Genomic DNA, 22,910 nt, shown 5'->3' with positions numbered 1-22,910 from the left:
CAGATACTTCCTTTGCTTCTGCTTAAACATTTTATAATTCAAAATTGCAAGAAAAACTCAGAAGAAACAAACAGTATGCAATGGTTATGCAGATAATCTGGATATATACTTACACTACAACTGTGTTTCTGTTATGGAAAGAGAGATGGTAGGCAGACAGACAAGGCTGAATGTATTAACCCTCCCCAGTATTGCTACCATCAGTGAACATATGCGAACATTATTATTTGCAGGTAATACAATAGATGATGTCATATCTCCATCCCTAAATTGTAGTTTGTGTCTACATATGTTTAGCCACAAAAACCTGTAGATATAGTAGCTGTAATGTGATATGAAATTTTGAGAATTATTTTTGAAATGTATGCATAAAATTTGACTGCAAACAGCTTATATAGTAATGGAGGTAAAAATCAGGCTTGACAGTGTTATTTTAGACTTGATATTATAAAGAGATGCATGCCAAAACTATATCTTAGTTGTAATTGAAGGTTCCTTGAGCTTCTCTGAATTCCCACTGTGCTCCATAGCAGGTTAATATGAAGTTAAATCATATATTAAATCCTTAGCAAAGCTTATTATCTTAGTACTCACCTCTGAGATCCATTTTGGTTAAAGTTAAACTTACATAACTGAGAGCAAAGTGGAGGAGAAATTGTTGAAGTTATACATAATAAAGGCACCTGGGGTGGATGGGATCTATCCAGTTATATTAAAGGAGGCACCAAAGGAAGTAAGCAAACCCTTAGCCATAATTATGAGAGCATCGTTGGACATAGGGGAGTCCCCACAGACTGGAGATGTGCAAATGTATCCCCAATTCACAAAAGGCAATCGAAGGGTGACACGAGTAATTACAGACCAGTTAGTTTAACTTCTTTTCCAGGTAAAATAATGGAGTCACTGGTTAAAGATGCATTGCAGAATCATCTAGAAAAGACTGCAGCAATAATTCAGACAGCATGGGTTTGTTAAGGGAAAGTCTTGTCTGACAAATTTGATCGGTTATTATGATGTGGTTACAAAGGAACTGGATACAAAAAGTAATTTTCATATCATATACTTGGATTTCAGGAAAGCTTTTAACATTGTTGCACATAGAAGACTACTGTACAAATTGGAGCAGAATGGTATTAAGGGTAAATTGCTACAATGGATAAAAGGATGGTTGAGTGGGAGAAGACAGAGGGTAGTAATCAATGGGTGCTGCTCTTCGTGGACTAATGTTATTAGTGGAGTCCCACAGGGTTCGGTGCTGGTTCCACTGTTGTTTTGTATATTTATTAATGATATTGATGAAGGTATATTAGGCTTAGTGTCGAAGTTTGTCGATGATACAAAGGTTGGCAGGATTGTTAATGGCAGTGTGCTACTGCAACAGGATCTAGAAAATTTGGTCAGATGGACTGAGAAGTGGCAACTGAAGTTTAACCTTGACAAATGCAAAGTACTGCATATGGGTAGATGTAACCCTAGAGAAATGTACCAACTGTGTGGTAGTGCACTTAAGGTTGTAGAAAATGAGAAATACCTGTGAGTAATTGTGCAGTCAGATATGAAGTTTTCTGAGCAATGCAGACAGGCTGCCAGGGCAGGTCATGGAGTTTTGTCAATGATATAGGAATTTTTCTAGCAGGGAAAAGGTGATTGTCTCTCTATATAAGGCAATGGTCATGCCACGCCTTGAGTACTGCGTACAGGTCTGGAGGCCTCATTTTAGAAAGGATGTAGATTTGCTTGAACGTGTACAGAGAAGGACAACAAGATTGGTGAGGGGGATTGAAGGGGTCCTCTTACCAAGAGAGGCTTAAGTTCTGTAAATTGCAATGGCTGGAGACTAGGCACCTGCTCGGTGATCTGATTGAGGTGTACAAAGCCTTGAATGGGTTGAGCATGCTGAATTCTTCCACTTGTTCTGATTACAAACCTAAGGGGACATAAATTCAAATTAAGGAAAGACAGATATAGAATAGATGTGCAGAAATTTGCCTTTAGCCAGTGGGTAGTTAATTGCTGGAACAAACTACCATCTGTCGTTGTGGAAGTTGATAGGTAAAATAAATTTAAGGAGGAACTGGACAGGCATTTGGAGGGAATGGTTGTGTGAATTTTTATTTATTTATTTTATTCATTTATTTTATTATTATTATTATTTTTTTTTTTTTGGCTGATGCTACACTTGCTGCTTTCTTGCATCACATGCCACTACTACATGAAAGGAAGGTAAAAAGAGAGTAAAACCGTAAGTTCCATTACATTAATAGATTAATTAATTTAAAATATATCCTTAAGAAGAGGTAGTGCACGACCTTTTCCTGTTTGTCATTTATAAATAGTATGAAAATGAATGTGTTGAAAAGCCAAATGTCATTTTTAAAACTGTATGAAAATTCGCATGTTGAAAAGCCAATTGTCATTGATAAAACTGTATGAAAATTTCCGTGTTGAAAAGCCAATATTCATAAGTTTTGTTTAACATTAATCCATCCATGTGGTTGAAATAAAAGTAATTTGGAATAAATTTAAGGGATAGTTTGGGTGGTAGAGGTGTTAGTAATTATCATTATTAATGTTCTATAAATGACAACCAGGAAAAGATGGTGCACTCCCTCTTCCTAAGAATATGTTTTAAATTAATTAATCTACTAATGTAATGAACTTTCGGTTTTTCTCTCTTTTTACCTTCCTTTCATGTAATTTTAACCTTAACCAAAATGGATCTCAGAGGTGAGTACTAAGATAATATGCTTTTCTAAGGATTTTTTCTAAGGATTATTAATTGTACAGCTTAAGCTGTACAATTAATAAATCGGTTAAATCATATATTAAATTATATATTCTGTGTTTGAATTAAGAGAATGTAATAAAATACTTATTGGCTACTGGAAATGTGTCATGAAATGCTGTTTTTATACTTTTTATTTTTTTAAATTTCAAATCTTTTATATATTTAAGCCGAAAATGGAGACTATCCCTGAAGGTGATTGGTACTGCTATGAGTGTTTAAATAAGGTATGTTATTTTTATATATTATTATAATTGAATAGAAGTAAAAATTGTTAGTTTTGATTTGCCGTCTTGGAACCTTGTGGGTTTTTCTAAATGACATTTCTGTTTCATTGATTTTTGAATATAACAAAATTAGGCATTTTGTAATAGATGGAACTATACCATCTATGCTGCCACTTTATTAGGCACACCTACCTAGTAGCGTGTTGAGCCTCCTTTAGCCTTCAAAACAGCCTGAATTTGTTTAGGCATGGATTGAACAAGATGCTGAAAACATTGTGCAGGAATGGAGTACCATGTAGACATGAGTGTGTCACACAGTTCCTTGAGATTCGACAGAGGTGTAGGCCTGCAGCAAACAGCCCTTTCCCGCTCATTCCAAAGATGATCAATAGGATTTAGATCCCGGGACTGAGAGGGCCACTGCAGCAAAGAAAAGTCATTATGTTCCTGGAACCATTCCATAGTGATTCGGCCTTTGTGCGCCAGCACATTATCCTGCTGGACCTAACCATCTGACTGAGGATAAACTGTCAACATGAATGGATGCATTTGGTCAGCAACGAAGTTTAGGTATGATGTGACATTCAGACGTGAATCTATGGGTATCAATGGACCCAATGTCTGCCAAGAAAACATTCCCCACCACCTTGCACTGTAGTCGTTAGACATGGCGGGTCCATAGAGTCGTTGTTTTTGCCAAATTCCGAGCCTTCCATCAACATGATGCATCAGAAACTTCGACCCGTCATACCAAGCAACTGTTTTAGAATCCTCGATATAGTCCAGTGCTGGTGTTTCTGTGCCCACAGGAGGCATGCTCTCTTATTCTTCATTGATAACAAAGGTACATTATGTAGCCGTCATCTGTTGTAGCCCATTCGCGACAAAGTGCAACTAGTGGTCCGTTGCAGTATTTTGTTCTGCTTACCAAGGTTGTATTCTTACGTGATGTGCGACATTGTGGCCCATCTGTTTGCTTGCACAATTCTAGCCATTCTCCTCTGACCTCTCTCATCAACAAGCGATTTTCTTCCACAGGAGTGACATTGAGAGGATGTTTTCTGTTCGTTGCACCATTCTCGGTACACCCTTGAAACTGTGGTGCATGAAAAGTTTAGGAGAACTGCCATTTCAGAGATGCTTTATCTCCAGCATGTCTTGCACCTACTACCATGCCACATTTGAAGTTAGTTAGATCACTCCTTTTCCCCATTCTTGCTACGGTTTGTATGCTTAACTGATACTAGAAAGGCTGTTCTGCTGAAATTTTATCCACAACTGTGGTCATGTAACTTGCAACATTGTGGGACAAACCATTTGTGTTCACAGCAGGGGTGTACCTAATAAAGTGGCAGCACAGTGTATCTGCTTGTTGCTACGGTTTCCACTCACAATTCTTAAGGGGATTAATGGGATTTTTCATATACATACGGATAATAATGATATTTCAAATGAACCTTGGGCTTCGTTTAAAAGTATTCAACCCTGCTAATAAAATATTGTGAGTTGGAGCAAAATGTAATTCGATCTGCAGTATTCTGCTCAGCCATATTAGGAGAGATTTTCTGATATAGAGTGTTGATTAATTTTAGGCTTTAGGGACTGCAAATCTTTTGAAGGAAAGATTTTTATCGGCATGGTCCGTCTTGATTGCTAGATGGAATTTTTTTTTTTTTTTTCCCAGGATGGAATACATCTGAACAGGTATGGTGTAAGGGTCATGCCAATATCACTTATAGAGCTTTAAGGATTTTAGAACCCTGTATGGGGGAAATTCTATAGTTTCAATAGGTGCTATAGATATGCAGTTAGTTGGTGCTATTATCGCATGCACTTTCAAAATACTGAAATTAAAAGTACTTCTCCTGTTCAGGATTTAGAATCTAATTAATATTATAGGGTCAAAAAATTATACATTTTGGGGACAGTGCACCAATTTGGTCTGAATTCAAATCCGATTGATAACTGGAGGAATTTCTAAAAGCCTCTTCAGTCAGGGCTGTAGGTAGCTGATCTCAGGTAAAGGTAGTAAGGGTTTTCAGCTCAGAGGATATTGACTTTCCATGACCCATTTTTCATAAACTAGACACAAAGTAAAATGGATTGACAAACAGAATGCCTCCAAATCACAACGTGTAAATTGGCCCAACACTCCCTTATACAGTCAAAACACACAATGGAGCAATATGGGAAAAGCAAGGAAACAAATTTTACAGAGTGACAGCCAATGTGTTAATGTGTATTTATAACCAAGAAATATCAGGCAACAGAATCACAAACAAAAGGCACATCCCTAGCTGATTCAGCTCTAACTATATTATTGAACCTCCCAATAATCTTAAAATCAAGTGATTGATCAAGCCAGTAACAACCCAGTATGGATACCTCCAGCAATACTTCTCTCCCTCCAGAAACTGCAAAACTGAAAGGAGCGCACCCACTAAAAATGACTTTGCAATCTTCTATAGACACAGAGGTTACTGGTGTGGCTAGTCTCAATGAAACTATTTTAGAAATTTGTGTGGAGGAGGAGGAGGAGGATATGGGCTCTCGGTACCCCATTTTTCCTAAAGAGGATTAAAATTGGATTGACATAAACAGAATGCCTCTAAAGACAATCAGAATCGAACTCTAATTCTAAAACCAAGTAATGGATCTGCCAAGGTCTACCAGTAATACACATGACATACATAACCAATTAATGAGTATAACCCAGTAGGCATTTGTCTTCAAGAAACAAACCTGAAAAAAACTATTATCTGCTGGGTCTGACTTTAATTGGGCATCATTGGGGATCTAACCAGTCTGTGTTTGTCAATGGGTATTGACAAACACAATTTCACACACTAAACACAGCCTCCCACATCTACGTTCATTTTCCTATAGGCTCAGTCTACCATATTATGTCATACCATAGTCAGTCAATATGCTCCTCATATTATTTCCAGATGTTGAACAGAGGATTTTAGAGATAATCTACTAAACAATGATCATTAATCTATAATTTGTAAACTTTCTACTGTGAGATCCTTGCCAGTAAACAACTGAAGTAAATGGAAATTCTCTTAAAGCAGACTGGATCAAATTTATTTCCAATATTGTAATTGGTGATCAAATTATTCAACATAAAACTGTGCTTAATGCCACCGAACACAATACAAAATAAATATTAACAGCAGCTACTGCAGAGGGCCACATCAATTCATTGCAAAGACAATTTGGTGAATGACTCTTCACTGCATGTGACAACTTGGTTAAAGACAGTTGGTGGCTAAAGCAATTTGGTGTATTTAGCATACATATGTCTTTTGGCATATGTATGCTAAATACAGTTATGTATTTTGATATAGCTTGTTCATTGCATTGAATTAATTATTAATTTGTATTAAATTTTTAAAAAAAATTATTCTTAAAAAGGTTCCAAAAGGGGAAACTAATCGATTTGGAGCGTCACATTTTTGATCCAAGGTGAATTGAAGACTATTTTTTCATTGATTACCACGAAAAAGCAGTGTGTTTGGTGTGTTAGGAGACTATGTGAGTTTTTAAAGAATATGATTTAAAACGACACTGATTCCAATTGTAAATCTTATGATCAACATAAAGGAGTGCTCCGAAAAGAATAATGTTCAAAGTTAAAAAGAATTAAGAAAACAACAAAACATACTAAATATTTATTAGTCAAGAAATTTATCTGCTGTACGTGCCAGTTATCAAGTTGCACATTTGATCGCTTTTGAAAGTAAACCGTTCAATGATGGTGAATTTGTTAATTGGTGTTTGATAAAAGTTGTGGAAAAAATTTGTCCAGAGAAACGAACAATGATACAAGACATTAGTTTCTTTCGATAAACATTTATGCAAAGAGTAGAGATATTGGAAAAAAATTTGCTCAAACAACTTTTGGAAAACATAAAACAAATGATATATTTTAGTGTGGCACTGGATGACAATACTGATGTAAGTGACACAGCCCAACTCCTCATCTTCATATGTGAAATCAATGATAATTTTGTACCAGTTGAAGATTTAACTGATCTAGAGAGTATGCGTGGAACAACTACTTGTGAAAATCTTTTTAAAAAATTTTGCCAATCTATCGAAAAGTTAGGATTAAATATTAAAAACCTGGTAGGAGTCACAACAGGTGGTGCAAAAAATATAATTGGTAAAAATATTGAGCTTTTGGGTAGAGTAACAAAGAAAATGATAGATGATAGATCATTTTAGCATTAATAGAGGCATACGATGCAAGAAAGTAAGCTTATGTAGCATTAGCCAGGAAACCTTGCAAGGTGATCTGATTGAGGTGTATAAAGCCTTGAATGGTTTGAGCATGCTCAATGCTGATGGGATTCTTCCTCTCGCTCAGAATAATCGCCTGAGAGGGCATAAATTCAAATTGCGGAAAGACGGTTGTAGGATAGATGTGCAGAAGTTTGCCTTAGCCAGCGGGTGGTAGATTGCTGGAACGAACTTCCACCTGCTGTTGTGGAAGTTGACAGCTTAAATAAATTCAAGGCTGAACTAGACAGACATTTGGAGTGAATGGATGGGTGAAACGGGAAGATTTTTTTTTTTTTTTTTTTTTGTCTGATGCTATATAAGCTTTCTTTCTTGCATCATGTGCCTTTGCTAATACTAATGCTAACCACAGAGTAATACACCAACTCAAGTGGAGAATGAAAAAGACCTGGGGATAATTTTGCAGTCAGATATGAAGTTTTCTGAGCAATGCAGACATGCTGCAAGAATAGCTCATGGGGTCATGTCATTGATATATAGGAATTTTGTTAGCAGGGATAAGGAGGTGATTATTCCCTTGTATAAAGCAATGGTCAGGCCACACCTTGAGTACTGCATACAGATCTGGGAGCCTCATTTTAGAAGAGATGTGCTACTAGAATGAGTACAGAGAAGACAACGAGATTAGTGAGTGGAACAAAGGGTTTCTGTTACCAAGAACAGCTTAAGTTCTGGAAATTTCAGCATCTGGAGTCGAGGCACCTGCGAGATGATCTGATTGAGGTGTATAAGGCCTTGAATGGTTTGAGCAAGCTCAGTGCTGATGGGATTCTTTTTCTTGCTCAGATTCTGCACCTGAGGGGACATAAATTCATATTGAGGAAAGGCTGTTGAAGAATAGATGTGCAGAAATTTGCATTTAGCCAGCGGGTGGTTGATTGCTAGAACAAGCTTCCATCTGTGGTTGCGGAAGCTGACAGTTTAAATAAAGTCAAGGCTGAACTAGAAAAATTTTTTAGAGTGAACGGATGTGTGAAATGGGAAGACTTTTTTTTCTTTTTTTTCGCTGATCCTATATAAGCTTGCTTTCATGCATCATATGCCTCTACTAATGCTAGTGCTAAAAAAAAAAATAAAACCCACTCCCATTTCACGCCTCCATTCGTTCCAAATACCTGTCCAGCTCAGCCTTAAATTTATTTAGGCTATCAACTTCCACAACAAAACATGAAAGTCTGTTCCACCAATAATCTACCCGCTGGCTAAAGGCAAACTTCCTCACATCTATCTTACAACTATCTTTCCTCAATTTGAATTTATGCCCTCTTAGGTGATTATTCTGAGCAAGAGGAAGAATCCCATCAGCATTCAGCATGCTCAAACCATTCAAGTCTTTATACACCTCAATCAGATAACCGTGCAGGTACCTAGTCTCCAGGCACTGTGTAGCCGACCGGGCTAGCCGAGTGGGTAAAGTACCTGCCCGGCAACCCCAAGGTCGCGGGTTCGATTCCCGCCTCGGGCTTGGATCAAAGTACTGCAAAAACCTTGGGAGGTGCAATATGGCCACAGAAGCCGATGCACCAACAACTACCAAATCAAATCAAATCAATCCAGGCACTGTAATCAGCAAAACTTAAGTCTTTCTTCGTAAACGCAACCATTTTTTTCCTCTCACTAATCTTTTTTGCCCTTCTTTTTACTCGTTCCAACAGCTCTAAATCCTTCTTCAAATGAGGCCTCCATACCTGTATACAGTACACAATGTGTGGCCTGACAATTGCCTTATACAAGGGGATAATCACCACCTTATCCCTGCTAGAACAATTCCTGTATATCATTGACAAGACACCATGAGCTACTCTTGCAGACCATCTGCACTGCTCAGAAAACTTCATAACTGCCTGCACAGTTACCCCTAGGTCCTTTTCATTCTCTATCACTGTCAGTGTACTACCACAGAGTTGATTCATTACTCTGGTTACTGCTTCCCATATGTAGTACTTTACATTTGTCAGCATTAAATAAACTTCATTTGCCACCTCTCAGTCCACCTGCTCAACTTTTCTAGATCCTGTTGCATCAGCCTACTGTCATTAGTGTCTTTAACAACCCTGCAACCCTTCATATTGTCTGAAAACTTCGACATTAAGCTTGATATACCATCATCAATATCATTTATAAATACAGAAAACAACAATGGCCCAACACTGAACCCTGAGAGACTCCACTAATAAAATTAGTCCACAAAGAGTTAGTCCACATTGATTACCACTCTCTGTCTTCTCCCACTCAACCATCCCTTTATCCATAGCAGCAGTTTGCCTCCAATTTGGGTGGCAGTTGACAGGTCTATAATTACTTGTCACCCATTGATCCTCCCTTGTGAACTGGGATCACATTTTCACATCTTCAGTCCATGGGTACCTTCCCTGAGTCCAAGGAAGCTCTCATAATTATGGCTAAGGGTTTGCTAACTTCCTTTGCCACCTCCTTTAATATAACTGGATAGATCCCATCCACCCCAAGTGCCTTTCTTATGTTTATCTTCAAACAATTTCTCTTCCACTTTCATCTCAGTTGCCAGAGTTTAATTCACCTCTGGCATTCTCCTCCCTGAATAACTCCTCATGTGTGAATGTAAATGTAAAATACTCATTTAGTTTGTTAGCCACCTGAGCAGGATAATCAACAGTTCAACCATCAATATCCATTGGACCAATCTGATTCATCCCTTTGCTTCTAGAGTTTACCTAGGTAAATAACTCTTTGCATCCTTTGCCAAAGATTTTTCATAATTTGCCTTTGCCTGCCTAATCTCCTTTGTGACTTGGTTACAGACCAGCTTATATCTATCATAGGTTTCCATGTCGCCCATTAATTTATACGTATCCCATGCATTTTTCTTCTCTGCTGCATGTCTCATTAGTTCATCTGACATCGATTTAATCCTAAACCTTGAACAATATTTCTTAGTTGGTATGTAAAGCCTAGTGGCTTCCAAGATAAATTCTTTGAATACTTCCTGTTTTGAATTTGCTGTTGGTAACATCATCATTTTGTTCCACCATATAGAATTTAAATACTGTCTCAGACCTCCGTAGTCGCTTTTATGAAAGAAAAAATCTTCCCTTTACCCCTGATGGTAGTCACCTCTGAGTAAATCCCACTTCAGCACACTGTGATCACTTCCACCTAGTGGTTCCTTTTTCTGCAAATTCTTAATGCATGAAGAATCACTACTGATAATCAGATCAAGAGTATTTCCCTCTAGTTGCTTCCCGAACATGCTGACAGAGAAAACAATCATCCAATTAATCCACAAAAGCCTTGCTTGTGTATGAGTGACCAACCCACAAATTCCAGTCAATATCTGGGAAATTAAAATCCACATTATAAGACTCTCCGATTTACTGGCCCACTCTATTTTCCTGTACAGTTTTTTATCCCAAACCGGCTGACATAGAAAACAATCATCCAATAAATCCACAAAAGCCTTGCTTGTGTGTGAGTGACCAACCCACAAATTGCAGTCGCTATCTGGGAAATTAAAATCCCCCATTATAAGACTCTCTGATTTACTGGCCCATTCTATTTCCCTGTGCAGTTTTTTATTATACGCATCAGAGTCGCATTTTTGAAACCTGGAAAAGATCCCTCCAGTTCTAATAGTTACAGACCAATATCTCTGTCAAGTTGCCTTGGTAAAATTCTTGAAAAAATGATCCATAGTCGACTCACTTGGATCATTGAAACTCAACATCTACTGAGTAATTGTCAACATGGCTTTCGTAAAAACAGGTCATCCCTAGATTTGATGATCAAGGCGGAATCTGAAATTCGCAATGCCTTTGTGAAAAACGAACACCTTGTCATGGTCTCCATTGATATAGAGAAGGCATTTGATACTACCTGGCGGTATGGCATTCTCAGTGACCTATATAATCTTGGTCTACGAGGCAACCTACCCATATTTATTAGGAACTTCCTCAAGAGCCGATCTTTCCAGGTGAGATATCAAAATTCCCTTTCTGCTACATTCTCGCAGGAAGAAGGAGTACCACAAGGATCAGTTTTGAGTGCAACCTTGTTTGCCCTTAAAATTGATTCCGTTACAAAAGTACTCCCAAATACTGTAGAGGCTTACCTTTACGCTGACGATCTCGCTATTTCTTGCCATTCTCAGAACATGAGATCTGTCGAAAGGCAATTGCAGATGTCCGTCAATAAAGTTCAAAAGTGGGCTGAGCTCAATGGATATCGTCTTTCCCCAGAGAAAACGGTTGCGATCCACTTTTTCTGTCAACGCAAATTGCATGCAGATCCTGAACTTCGGATTTCAAATTCCACCATTCTGATTGCCAGCAATATGAAATTCTTGGGACTAATCCTGGACAGTAAGCTCAACTTCTTAGATCATGTTAAATTAATACGTACTGCCTGTCTCAAAAAGATCAACATGCTAAGAGCTTTATCTGCCCTCTGTTGGGGAGCAGATCGTACAACTTTGCTGCTCTTATATAGAGCACTGATTAGATCCCGTTTAGACTATGGTTCTCCAGTTTATGATTCTGCCCGAAGGAGTGTGCTACGCTGGCTGGATCCTATTCAACATAATGCATTGCGGATTGCAATTGGTGCATACAGGACATCTCCAACTCAGAGTCTATACATTGAAGCTAATGAGCCCCCTTTGCATCTTCGTAGAAAAATGTTACTACTAAAATATGCAGCCAAAATACAGACTTGCCCTTTGCATCCTATTCAGCCATACCTTTTTAATCAACCACTAGTTAATCTCTATAGAAATAAACCAAGTAAAATCCAACCGGCTGGCCTACGGCTCCTTGAAATATCGCAGAACTGGAATGTTCCTCTCTACAATATGCAACAGATAAAGAATTACTCTCATCCACCATGGACCACCTTTCCTCAACTGACCTCTGATACCTATTTTCTTCAATGGGGAAAGAATTGCCTGCCGGCAGTGACTGTGCAACAACTCCATGCTAGCCATATTCAAACTTATGCCGACTTCTTACCGATATATACGGATGGTTCCAAATCTCTGTCAACTGTTGGAGCAGCAGCAGTGTTTCCCTCTGCTATCATATCAGCTTCTCTTCCACCTGAGTATAGCAACTTTTCAGCAGAACTGTATGCAATACAGTTAGCTCTAGAAAATTTGAATTTACATCCATCTGCAAAATATATAGTTTATACTGACTCTCTCAGCTCAATCAAAGCAATGCAGAATACATCTCAAAAGAATCACCATATTGTAATGAAAATCAGGAGTTTGTTATTGCAGATTTATGATCGTCAACAACTAGTGAAGTTTTGCTGGATTCCAGCACATTCAGGCATAAAAGGGAATGAAGTGGCTGATACATCTGCCAAAAGTCCAAGTTCAGACCTAACTTCTGTCCCTATTCCAGCGCCCGATTATAATATCTTAATTCAAGCAGCATGTCATGCACAGTGGACAGAATTATGGCATAACCAAACGACTAACAAACTTTTCCAGCTGAAACAAAACCCAAAGTTCTGGCATTCCAGCAATCAGACAGTGCGGCGGGAAGAAGTGGTACTCACACGAATGAGAATAGGACACACCCATCTGACTCACCTCCATCTACTAATGGGCGATGATCCTCCTCAGTGTCCATACTGCTTAGAACATCTAACAGTCAAACACATTCTGATTGACTGTCCGCAGTATCAACAACATCGAGCTGCAATACTTCAAAATCTGGCTAATCGTTCAGAAAGATTGACATTACAACATATCATTGGAGAGGACGCAAATGTTAACAAACTTTTCTGCTTTTTAAAACAAATTGGAGTGTATCATCTTTTATAAATAGGCTACAGAACTGAAACTAATTTAAACTGGATTATTTTTTAATATTCCTACGAATAGGCGCACTATAGCCATAGCAGCTAATGCGCCAATAAACACCCATACCACACACACACCCATCAGAGTCATTAGACCTATAACACACTCCTACTCTCAATTTTGATCTCCCAATGCTTATGTCACACCAAACTTACTCGACACTGCCCTGTCCAGTGATGTTGACTGGTGCACTTCCTTGGATTTTGCATTTCTTAAGTAATAGCATAACCCCTCCTCCCTTCCTGCTCTGTCCATCCTTCCTGTACTCATTGTACTCCCCAAATTCCAGTTCTGCATTCCTTTTATATGTGTGACACTCGTCTCTGATATCCCAACAATATCTATCTGCCTTTGATGTTTTGAGCAACACCTCAAATTCATCAAATTTATTTACAAACCCTAGCATTGGTGTACATGCACCTGTTCCTATTCTTAGCTACCTTGACACAACCCATGTATATACTTGTACCGCAATGACTCCCAGCAGTCTCTGAAATCCCCTGCATCTTGTTTTCCAAGCTGCTGCTGCTGCTGCTCATTCCAGTAGAAGCAGTGCAAGAATCACTTTCACCTCTGCCAGCAACTACTGCTAATCTATTAATCTGTGTATCCCCCCAAGCTAGCAGTTTTCTGACCCACTTAACACTGCCTTGATAGCATCAGCAAATATTCTTGCACCCTTTCTATTTAAGTGTATCACATCCCTGTAGAAGCAGTCTCTCCTGTTAACAAGCACAGACCAGGCTGAGAAAAATTCTACCCCTTGAACCTTAGATATTCTCTCCAGGGCTGAGGGAATTTTTTGTCAGTCTTAGTAGAGTTCCGCCGAACGCCACCGTTCCCTAATTTGGGGAGTGGCTGTTTATTATTAATTTCTTAGTTCTTCATTAGATGTTCCATTTTTTCACTACATCTTATCATGGACTCGTCCGTAGCCAGGTGGGCAGGAGCAGCAGTGCATAGCACACACTTCTTGATTAGACCAGGGATTGAGCCTGTGACCATCAAATGCAGAGGATGCAGAAAGGTCAGGGAATGACCACTGTATATCCCTGGAGCAATATTGCCTTAGTTGTAATGCTCCTGAAAAACCAAATAATGAACAAACAAACATCTTATCATCATTATTATTAATATATATTATATTCTGTGTCATCTCAGGTAAAGCTGTACATATGAAAGGGTAAGGCTTGGTCACCATGTAAACTATGCAGTGACTGTGTGAATACACTATTTTTATCAAAAATAAATAAAAAGTGATGTCTTGGTAGATGTCCTTCAATTAGGTGCACTTGTGTCCTGTCTGAATGTGGTAAATGGGTAAATCAGTGAGTGATTACTGCGCAATTGTTAGTGTGATAGCTGTATACTTTAGAGGATAAATGGTTAGTGTGTTGTTCTGGCAAGCCTCCTCCAAGGAGGACTGGCAGTGGGGGCAACCTATGTGGAAACTCCCCTCCCTGCATTACTGACAAAGACTACAGCTGGTCTGGCCATTGTCGGATTATTCATGTAGGGAAACACTGTCCTTGGTGTGATCTCCCCCCCTCCCCCAATTAGGAACCCACACCCTATGTTTTGTTCCCAAATTATCTCTACTCTCCTCCCCAAATTCCAACCCCTACTTTTCACCTGGTGGACCCTACCACAAATCTTTTACTTTTCTTGTCAGATGACCCCCCCCCCCACTTCTATGTGGAGGATGAGCACCTTCCTATCATCCAACTTCACCTTCTTGCTTTTCTTCCTCACCCCCCCAAACTGTGACGCCTTTCAAATCTTCTCCTTCTAGAGGGTTTTTTCTATTTAAGATTAGTTTGTTTCATTAGTTTGATTATTCATAATGCATTTATATATATGAAGCAAAAGTGGTGTGAAGAAACCTAATTCAGTAACATAACATTGCCTCAACAGTGAAACCACGTGCGCACACTACTGAAAATCTCTCCAGTCTCCGAATGTCCTCTAAAACAGTTCCCATGCAGAGATTCATTGGGGGGGGGGGGGTTGCGAAAAGAATGACAACAATAGCAGTTTATATTCAAAAAAAAAAATATAAGTAAATTAATGATACTTGTGATATAAAGAAAATTTCCTTACATGCTGCAATTAGCAGTTACACTGCCCTTTTATTAATTCTGCTAACTATGCATATTCCTAGTGCCCTAACTCACTGGCATGATCGATAGAAACCAGCTAGCAGTCATGTTGCTGTTTAGTCTGTTTACTTGAGCATTCACTGCAAGAATTGTTTTGGAATTTATCAATATGATTTTTTGGTCCTAAGACTGATATGAAGTTGGTGAGCACAGAACTGAGGGGGATGGGAGGGTACCTAACATACAGCACTGAGAGCAAGAAGTGGGAGCAATGTATTCTGTCTGGTAGTCTGTCTAGCAGCCAGCCTACAAAATTTCTTAAAGCTATGCTTTCAAACTAAAGAATTTTGGATCTCACCATGGTTCCCATTATAAACTCAAAAGGCATGAATCCCACTGCATTAGATAAGAGATGGAGCGAGGCTGGACTTTGCTGCTCTGTAGGCCCAATGTGGTTTTGGTTCCCTCAATGCTCCATTAAGCAAGCTGATGATATTTTGCCCAGTGATGAAAATTATTTGACCACACGCTGTAGTGTATTCTCATACTGTAGCACCAAATATTCTGCATATATTTAATCAAATATGAAATTAAGATTTCTTTAGTAAAATATAGCTTTGGAAAGCTTATTTATCTTTGTTTACACCATAGGCTTAAAAAATTGATAATTTCTTTTTCTAATGGCCTTTATTCCCATTTTATTCTTATTTTTCTGTTTAAAAAGAATAATAATCATTGATTACCTGGTGTTCTTTGACATAGGCTACAGGAGAAAAAGTGTGTGTTTTATGTGGAAAGAATGGAAAGCTTCTGGAATGCGATTCTTGTCCAAAAACCTTTCATATTAATTGCTTGGATCCTCCACTTTCCAAGTAAGTTGTTGAAATAAATTTTTTGTTGTTATGCTTTGATGTTTCTTAACAGAAACATCAAAGCTGCATTTTAGAGAAAGATTTATACTTCTGCATTCAAAACTTTATTAAAATGAAATAAAAATTAACATAAATAGGACCTATCCACGGAACAACAGTAAGTTAATGCATTCCCAAAAATTCTCACCAGTAGCAGTTCTTCTGTACAAAGAAAACAGGATGTCAGTTTTGCAATTAGCAGGATGAAGATATCACTGCAGAAAAATGAAAATTTTTACCAAGTTTGTATTTTGAAGTAAAAGTTATTTTGCATTGTGAACTGATTTAAATTTTCATGTCAGTTATAACCAGTTATACATCACATATTTTGATATTTTTAATTTGGAGTAATCACTGTATTCCTCTTGAAATTAATTCATGTTTTCACAACTTACTCTCTTATTTATAGTACTGTGTCCTGTGGTGGAAACAATACTATAAATAGGAGATTGATAGGTTGCACACTTTTGAGATGAGGAAGGAGGGTAATAAGTTTTGCGCTTCCAAAAATTTCCTTACTAATAGTAAGGGATAATTAATTTAAATAAATAGAATACGTGTGACATGAACCTACAGTACTCTTGTACTGTTAAAAATTTCATTCCTTGACCTTGTCTTGCTAAAATGTCATTTGCTTAGAATTTTAATATCTCTTAAATTCACCATTACAGAAGGTTACTAACAATGGCATAATATTTGTGTGGTCCTTCCTCTTGCTTTAAATAAGTGAAATTATGATGGTTCAATTAAGTTCAAAATAGGATGTTTAATTTTAATGGTTTCTTTTCTTAAGCAAAATAATGTCAATACAATGTGTTGAATGGGTAAGAATTCTAATTTTGTTATCTTATCAATAAAACTACATCTGGAAATTGGTGAAATAATGAGCACTTAAACCTGCATGGATTGTAATCTGCCTTTAATTTTTTAAAGAAATTATTCTCAGATGTTTCATGGTTTTATCCCATAGCATTGTTGCTGTTATGGGCATTTCATCAAGCATACATGTAAAATTTTCCAGTTCTGCTGTCTTTACAGACAGCAGAACTGGTGAATTATGGTGATATGATTTACACGAAGCTGTTAATTTTAATTACACATTGTTACCCATGAATTTGAATATATATTCATTTAATGTTTTCTTAAAGCTGTCCTACTTAATGTTCCTTGATTTATTATTAATCTTAGAAATCAAATTATTTAAAACTATTAAAACTTAATTCTTTACCTTATGGTTGCTAATAGTCATTTGTTAACTAATTCAAGAATAAACAAATAAGAAATGTGTAATTAAATTGATGTGTAATAATGTATAATCAAATTAATGGGTAATAATATGTAATTAAAAATTAACAACTTTACGTAAATTGTATCACCATGATTTACCATTTCTGCTGTCTTTGCAGCCCCGGGTGCCAAGCTTTCCATAACTAAGCAATCTCAGCTATTATCAAAGCGAACTATCCAAAGAGCTTTTGCCATTACAGATTCTGTTTATTTCTGTATTTATTTTATATTGCAACAGCTTTCGCTCTACAAGAAGTAGGCAAAGGCCCAGAAAGGGAAGTCACCTTTCAGTTTCTTTTTCCTTTATCACTAACAGCTGCTTGTTCATCTCGTGGCACTGCTCCTGCCTCCCTGTGGCAGGGCCGGTAATCTGAGTAGTAAAGACAAACCCCCGGAGCCAAAAGTGTTAAGAGCCATCATGGATCTAACACTTTTCCACCATTAGAGCAGCTCTAATGGTGGAAAGTTCAAGTTCAAACTCAAGACCAAAATCTCATATAACGAATCTAGTCACCCTAAAAGGCTTCGAAGAAAAGAACAGTCTCTTGACATACTTAACTTTCTGGTTACACACACACACACACACACACTCTCTCTCTCTCTCTCTCTCTCTCTCCCCCCCCACCCAGCCCGTGGGCAAGTTATCGCCATTTATGATCTAAAAACATTTGGAAACTATTTCTGGGTCACCAAAAATGGTGAAGAGAATGCAATCCAGAGATCTCCTCATTGAAACAGCCACCTCCAAATATTCTGAGTGGCTGTTAAAGAAAACGACATTTGGTGAATTGCCAGTATCTGTTACTCCCCACAATACCTTAAATTCATCAAAAAGCATCATCGCAGAATGGGACTTTCTTACAGCATTTGAGGATGAATTAGTTGAAGAACTTAGGAATCAAAAGGTAATTAGTGCGAGACGAATAATGACTAAAAAAGATGGAAGTCTTACAGCAACATGATCCATCGTTTTAACTTTCAGCACTCCTGATTTGCCATCCGCAGTAAAAGCTGGCTATTTAAAAAAAAGTACAAAATTGAACATATAAAGTCTCATATCCCGAGGCATGCAGACAAATTATGTTGACCATGCCTAATCCATCTTGTGCATCTCGCACCCGAAGTCATCATTCAATTGCAGTTCGAACGTGTCAATACCACTCAACACCTCTCTAGCTAACTGGGTTAAAGCAACTTTATCAACCACTGGAAAAGATATTGCCAAAACCAAAACCAGTGAAGCCCCTAACACCTTAATTAGTATATCAACTGATACTTCCACTACTAAGGAATATAAGAAAAGTGAACAACCCACTGACAGCATGGAAGTGGATGAATGCCCAGATTATGAGAAACCCTTCATAGAACTTCATGCCAATAACACTATTGATACCGGATGCCCCACATTCCCAAAAAAAAGACCTTAAAAATGCCCCACTCACAAGAAACAGTCAGATGAATCATCCTCAGCTAAACCCCAATAATGCTTAACATCATACAGTGGAACTGCAGAGGACTAAGCAGTCATTCTGATAATTTAAGGGATTTAATTGCTCAGTTGAATCCCATAGGTATAAGCCTGCAGGAAACGTTCTTGTCAACCCAAGTCTCGCCAAAATTATCAAATTATACTGTGTACAGATGAGATAGAAGCTCAGAGTATTCTGCCCATGGAGATGTAGCTATACTTATCAATTCTAGCACACTGTCCAAGCACATCCAAATACGAACCACCCAAGAAGCTGTGGCAGTTTGTATTGTAGTATTTCAGTTACTCTTGTCTCTATTTATATTCCACCTTCAATACCATTTCCCCATTCAGAATTGGACAATCTCATTACTCTGCCAACACCAATTTGCCTTCTCAGTGACTTTAATGGCCACCATCCATTGTAATGGACACAAGAGGCAGGTTTTTTACACAGTTTTTTACTTCTATACAGTGGGACCAACTGATGATATTACCAACAGCAAATTCTAAATGGGAAGTATAAAAGGAATTAATCATGGAAGCTTCTAAGTTTCATACCGATTAAGAGATGCTGTTCAAGGTTTAGGCCTAAATAGATGTCAGAAGACCTAATGAGACTTGTGGCAGAGAAGAAAATTGCAGGGGGCGCATATAAATTATCAGGCGACACAGAAGCCTGTGTGGTTTGTAATCAATTCACAAAGGAGGCAAGCAAATGCAGATTACGAGAAATCATTGGAAAAGGCTGCTAGGAAAGGCAACAAGGATTATATAAAATCTATAAGGAAGGGGACGAATCAGATTGGTCCACTTGATATCGATGGTTCGACTGTTGATGATCCTGTTCAGATAGCTGACAAACTAAATGAATATTTTGCATCTACATTCACACATGAATGAATATTCAGGGAAAGGAAGGGAAGGCAAGAAGGTTATCAAACTCTGGCAGGGAGCTAAGTGATTTTGTAATAATTGAGAGCAAAGTGGAGGAGAAATTGATGAAGTTAAACATAAGAAAGGCACCCGGGGTTGATGGGGTCTATCCAGTTATAAAGGAGGCGGCAAAGGAAGTAAACACACCCTTAGCCATAATTATGAGAGCATCCTTGGACTCAAGGGAAGTCCCCATGGACTGGAGATGTCCAAATGTATCCCCAATTCACAAAGTGGGATCAAAGGGTGACACGAGTAATTACAGACCTTTTCGGTTAACTTCTGTTACGGAGAAAGTAATAGAGTCCCTGGTTAAAGTAGCATTGCAGGATCATCTAGACAAGACTGAAGTAAAAATTCAGACACAGCATGGATTTGTTAAGGAAAAGTCTTGTCTGACAAATTTGATTGGATACTATGATGTGGTTACAGGGGAACTGGATGCAAAAAATAATTTTGATATCATATACTTGGAAGGCGTCTCCGTAGCCAGGTGGGCAGGAGCAGCAGTGCCTAGCACACGCTTCTTGATTAGGCCGGGGTTCGAGCCCGTGCTCACCAAATACGGAGAATGCGGAAAGGTCAGGGAATGACCACCGCATATCCCCGGAGCAATATGGCCTTAGTTGCTAATGCTCCTAAAAAAACCAAACAACACATATACTTGGATTTCAGAAAAGCTTTTGATACTGTTGCCCATGGAAAACTACTATACAGATTGGAGCAGTATGGTATTAAGAGCAAGTTGCTACAATGGATAAAAGGGTGGTTGAGGGGGAGAAGAGAGGGTTATCAGTGGATGCTGCTTTTTGTGGACTAATGTTATTAGTGGAGTCCTTCAGGATTCCGTGTTGGGCCCACTGTTGTTTTGTATATTTATCAGTGATATTGATGAAGGTGTATCAGGCTTAATGTCCAAGTATGCAGGTGATACAAAGATCAGCAGGGTTGTTAATGATAGTAATGGCAGTGTGCTTCTGCAACAGGATCTAGAAATGTTGACCATTTGGGTTTGAGAAATGGCAATTAAGGTTTAACATTTGAGTAGCAGGAATTCCAGATTAACATACCAACTGTGTTATACTACACCCAGGGTAGTGGAGAATGAAAAAGACCTGGGTTAATTGTGCAATATGATATGATGTTCTCTGGCAGTGCAAACCGGCTTCCAGGAATCTCATGGTTTTTTGTCAATGATATACAGGAATTTTGCTAGCAGGGATGGGGAGGTGATTATCCATTTGTGTAATGCAATGGTCTACTATGTACTGATCTGGAGGCCTCATTTTAGGAAGGACATAGAGTTGCTAGAAAGACTACAGAGATGGCCAACAATGTTCCTGAGGAGAATGAAGGGGTCCTCTTACCAAGAAAGGCTTAAATTCTGCAAATTGCATCATCTGGAGACTAGGCACCTGCAAGATGATCAGATTCAGTTGTATAAGGCCTTGAATGGGTTGAACAGGCTCAGTTCTGATGGGATTCTTCCTCTTGTGCAGATTATGAACCTGAAGGGGCATAAATTCTAATTGAGGAAAAATAGTTGTAAGAGGAGGAAATTAGATGAGGAAATTAGCCTTTCGCCAGCAGGCAGTTGAATGCTGGAGAGAACTTCCATCTGATGTTATGGAAGTTGATAGCTAAAAAGGCATTAAGATCTTATGCCACAGGCTGCAAGAGAATGACTATGTACAAGTTAGTTCAAATGCATCATGTTAGTACACAGATAAACTCTGATTTGGCAAATTTTTTGCAAAGGCAGGATTGTTTAAGTTATATCTCATATTGTGAATACTTCGAGTTATATTTCATAACTCTTTTGCCATCATAACATCACTAGGGTACCTACCCACCCACCCACCCACCAAAGAAGGGCCAAGTAGCCCTGAAACGGTGCTGTCTGGGTGGTGGTGGTATCCACTAAGAATAAGTAACAACAGTCTTCTATTTTTGGTGAAGCGTTACTTATTCAAAGTAGTGCGATATCATGGCAACTCAATGTGAAGGTATTCACAATATGAGATATAACTTAAACGATGTGGCCTTTGCAAAAAATTTTCTAATTCAGAGTTTAGCTGTGTACTAATATGATGCATTTGCACTAACTTTTACAGAAGTTGATAGCTTAAATAAATTCAAGGAGGAACTGGACCTTTTAGAGGGAATGGATGTGTGAAATGGGTTTTTTTTTTTTTTTTTTTGCTGATGCTACATAAGCTTGCTCTCTTGTAGCACATGCCTTTACTACTGCTACTACTAAAGACGAACTTCCACACATTATTGTGCAGTCATCCTTCTTCGGTTTGAATTTGTGTCCCTTCATTTGCATAATCTGAGTAAGAATCCCATGAGCATTGAGCTTGCTCAATCCATTCAAAGTCTTTAACACTTCAGTCAGATGACCTCACAGGTGCCTTGTCTCTAGATGCTGCAATTTGTCGAACTTAAGCCTTCCTTGGTAAGAGCTCCCGTTCATTCCCCTCACCAATCTTGTTGCCCTTCTCTGTACACGGTACTCAAGGCATGGCCTGACTATTGCATTAATACAAAGGGATAATCACCTCCTTATAACTGCTAGCAAAATTCCTGCATATCATTAATAAAAACCTATTAGAGAGTCCTGGCTGCCTGCTTGTACTGCTCAGAAAACTTCATATCATACTGCACAATTGTCTCACTTAATTAACTCTGGTCTTTTTCATTCTCCACTACTCTGAGTGTAGTATCACACAGTTGTTATGTTAATCTGGAATTACTGTTACAGAAATGCAGTACTTTGCAATTATCAAGGTTAAACCTTAATTGTCATTTCTCAACCCAAGTGTCTAATTTTTCTAGATACTATTGCAGTAGGATACCACCATTACTGTCATTAATCACCCTGCCAACCTCCATATCATCTGCAGACTTAGACATTAAGTCTGATATACCTTCATCAGTATCATTAATGAGTGGCAGAGATGGAAGTGGCTGAGATGGATGTATGGTGTGACGAGGAAGGACAGGTTAAGAAATGACTACATTAGAGGTACGGTTAAGGTGGGCATCTG

The 22,910-nt window shown here is 38.3% G+C and overlaps 1 protein-coding gene across 1 annotated transcript in view; it reads left to right on the top strand.

The window, feature by feature from the left end:
• Window positions 1–22,910, top strand: part of tou (bromodomain adjacent to zinc finger domain 2B toutatis) — a 914,913-nt gene that overhangs the window by 813,160 nt on the left and 78,843 nt on the right. The window contains 2 exon segments of the mRNA XM_090388865.1: window positions 2,956–3,012; window positions 16,021–16,130. Of these exon segments, the coding sequence (XP_090244991.1) occupies window positions 2,956–3,012; window positions 16,021–16,130 (167 nt within the window).

Source organism: Mastigoproctus giganteus, chromosome 14 (genome assembly GCF_048544385.1).
Source record: "Mastigoproctus giganteus isolate SK-2022 chromosome 14, ASM4854438v1, whole genome shotgun sequence".
In the NCBI taxonomy this organism is placed as follows: Eukaryota; Metazoa; Arthropoda; class Arachnida; order Uropygi; family Thelyphonidae; genus Mastigoproctus; species Mastigoproctus giganteus.
The sequence above is the reverse complement of the archived record's forward strand: the minus strand, read 5'-3'. Positions and strand labels throughout refer to the sequence as shown.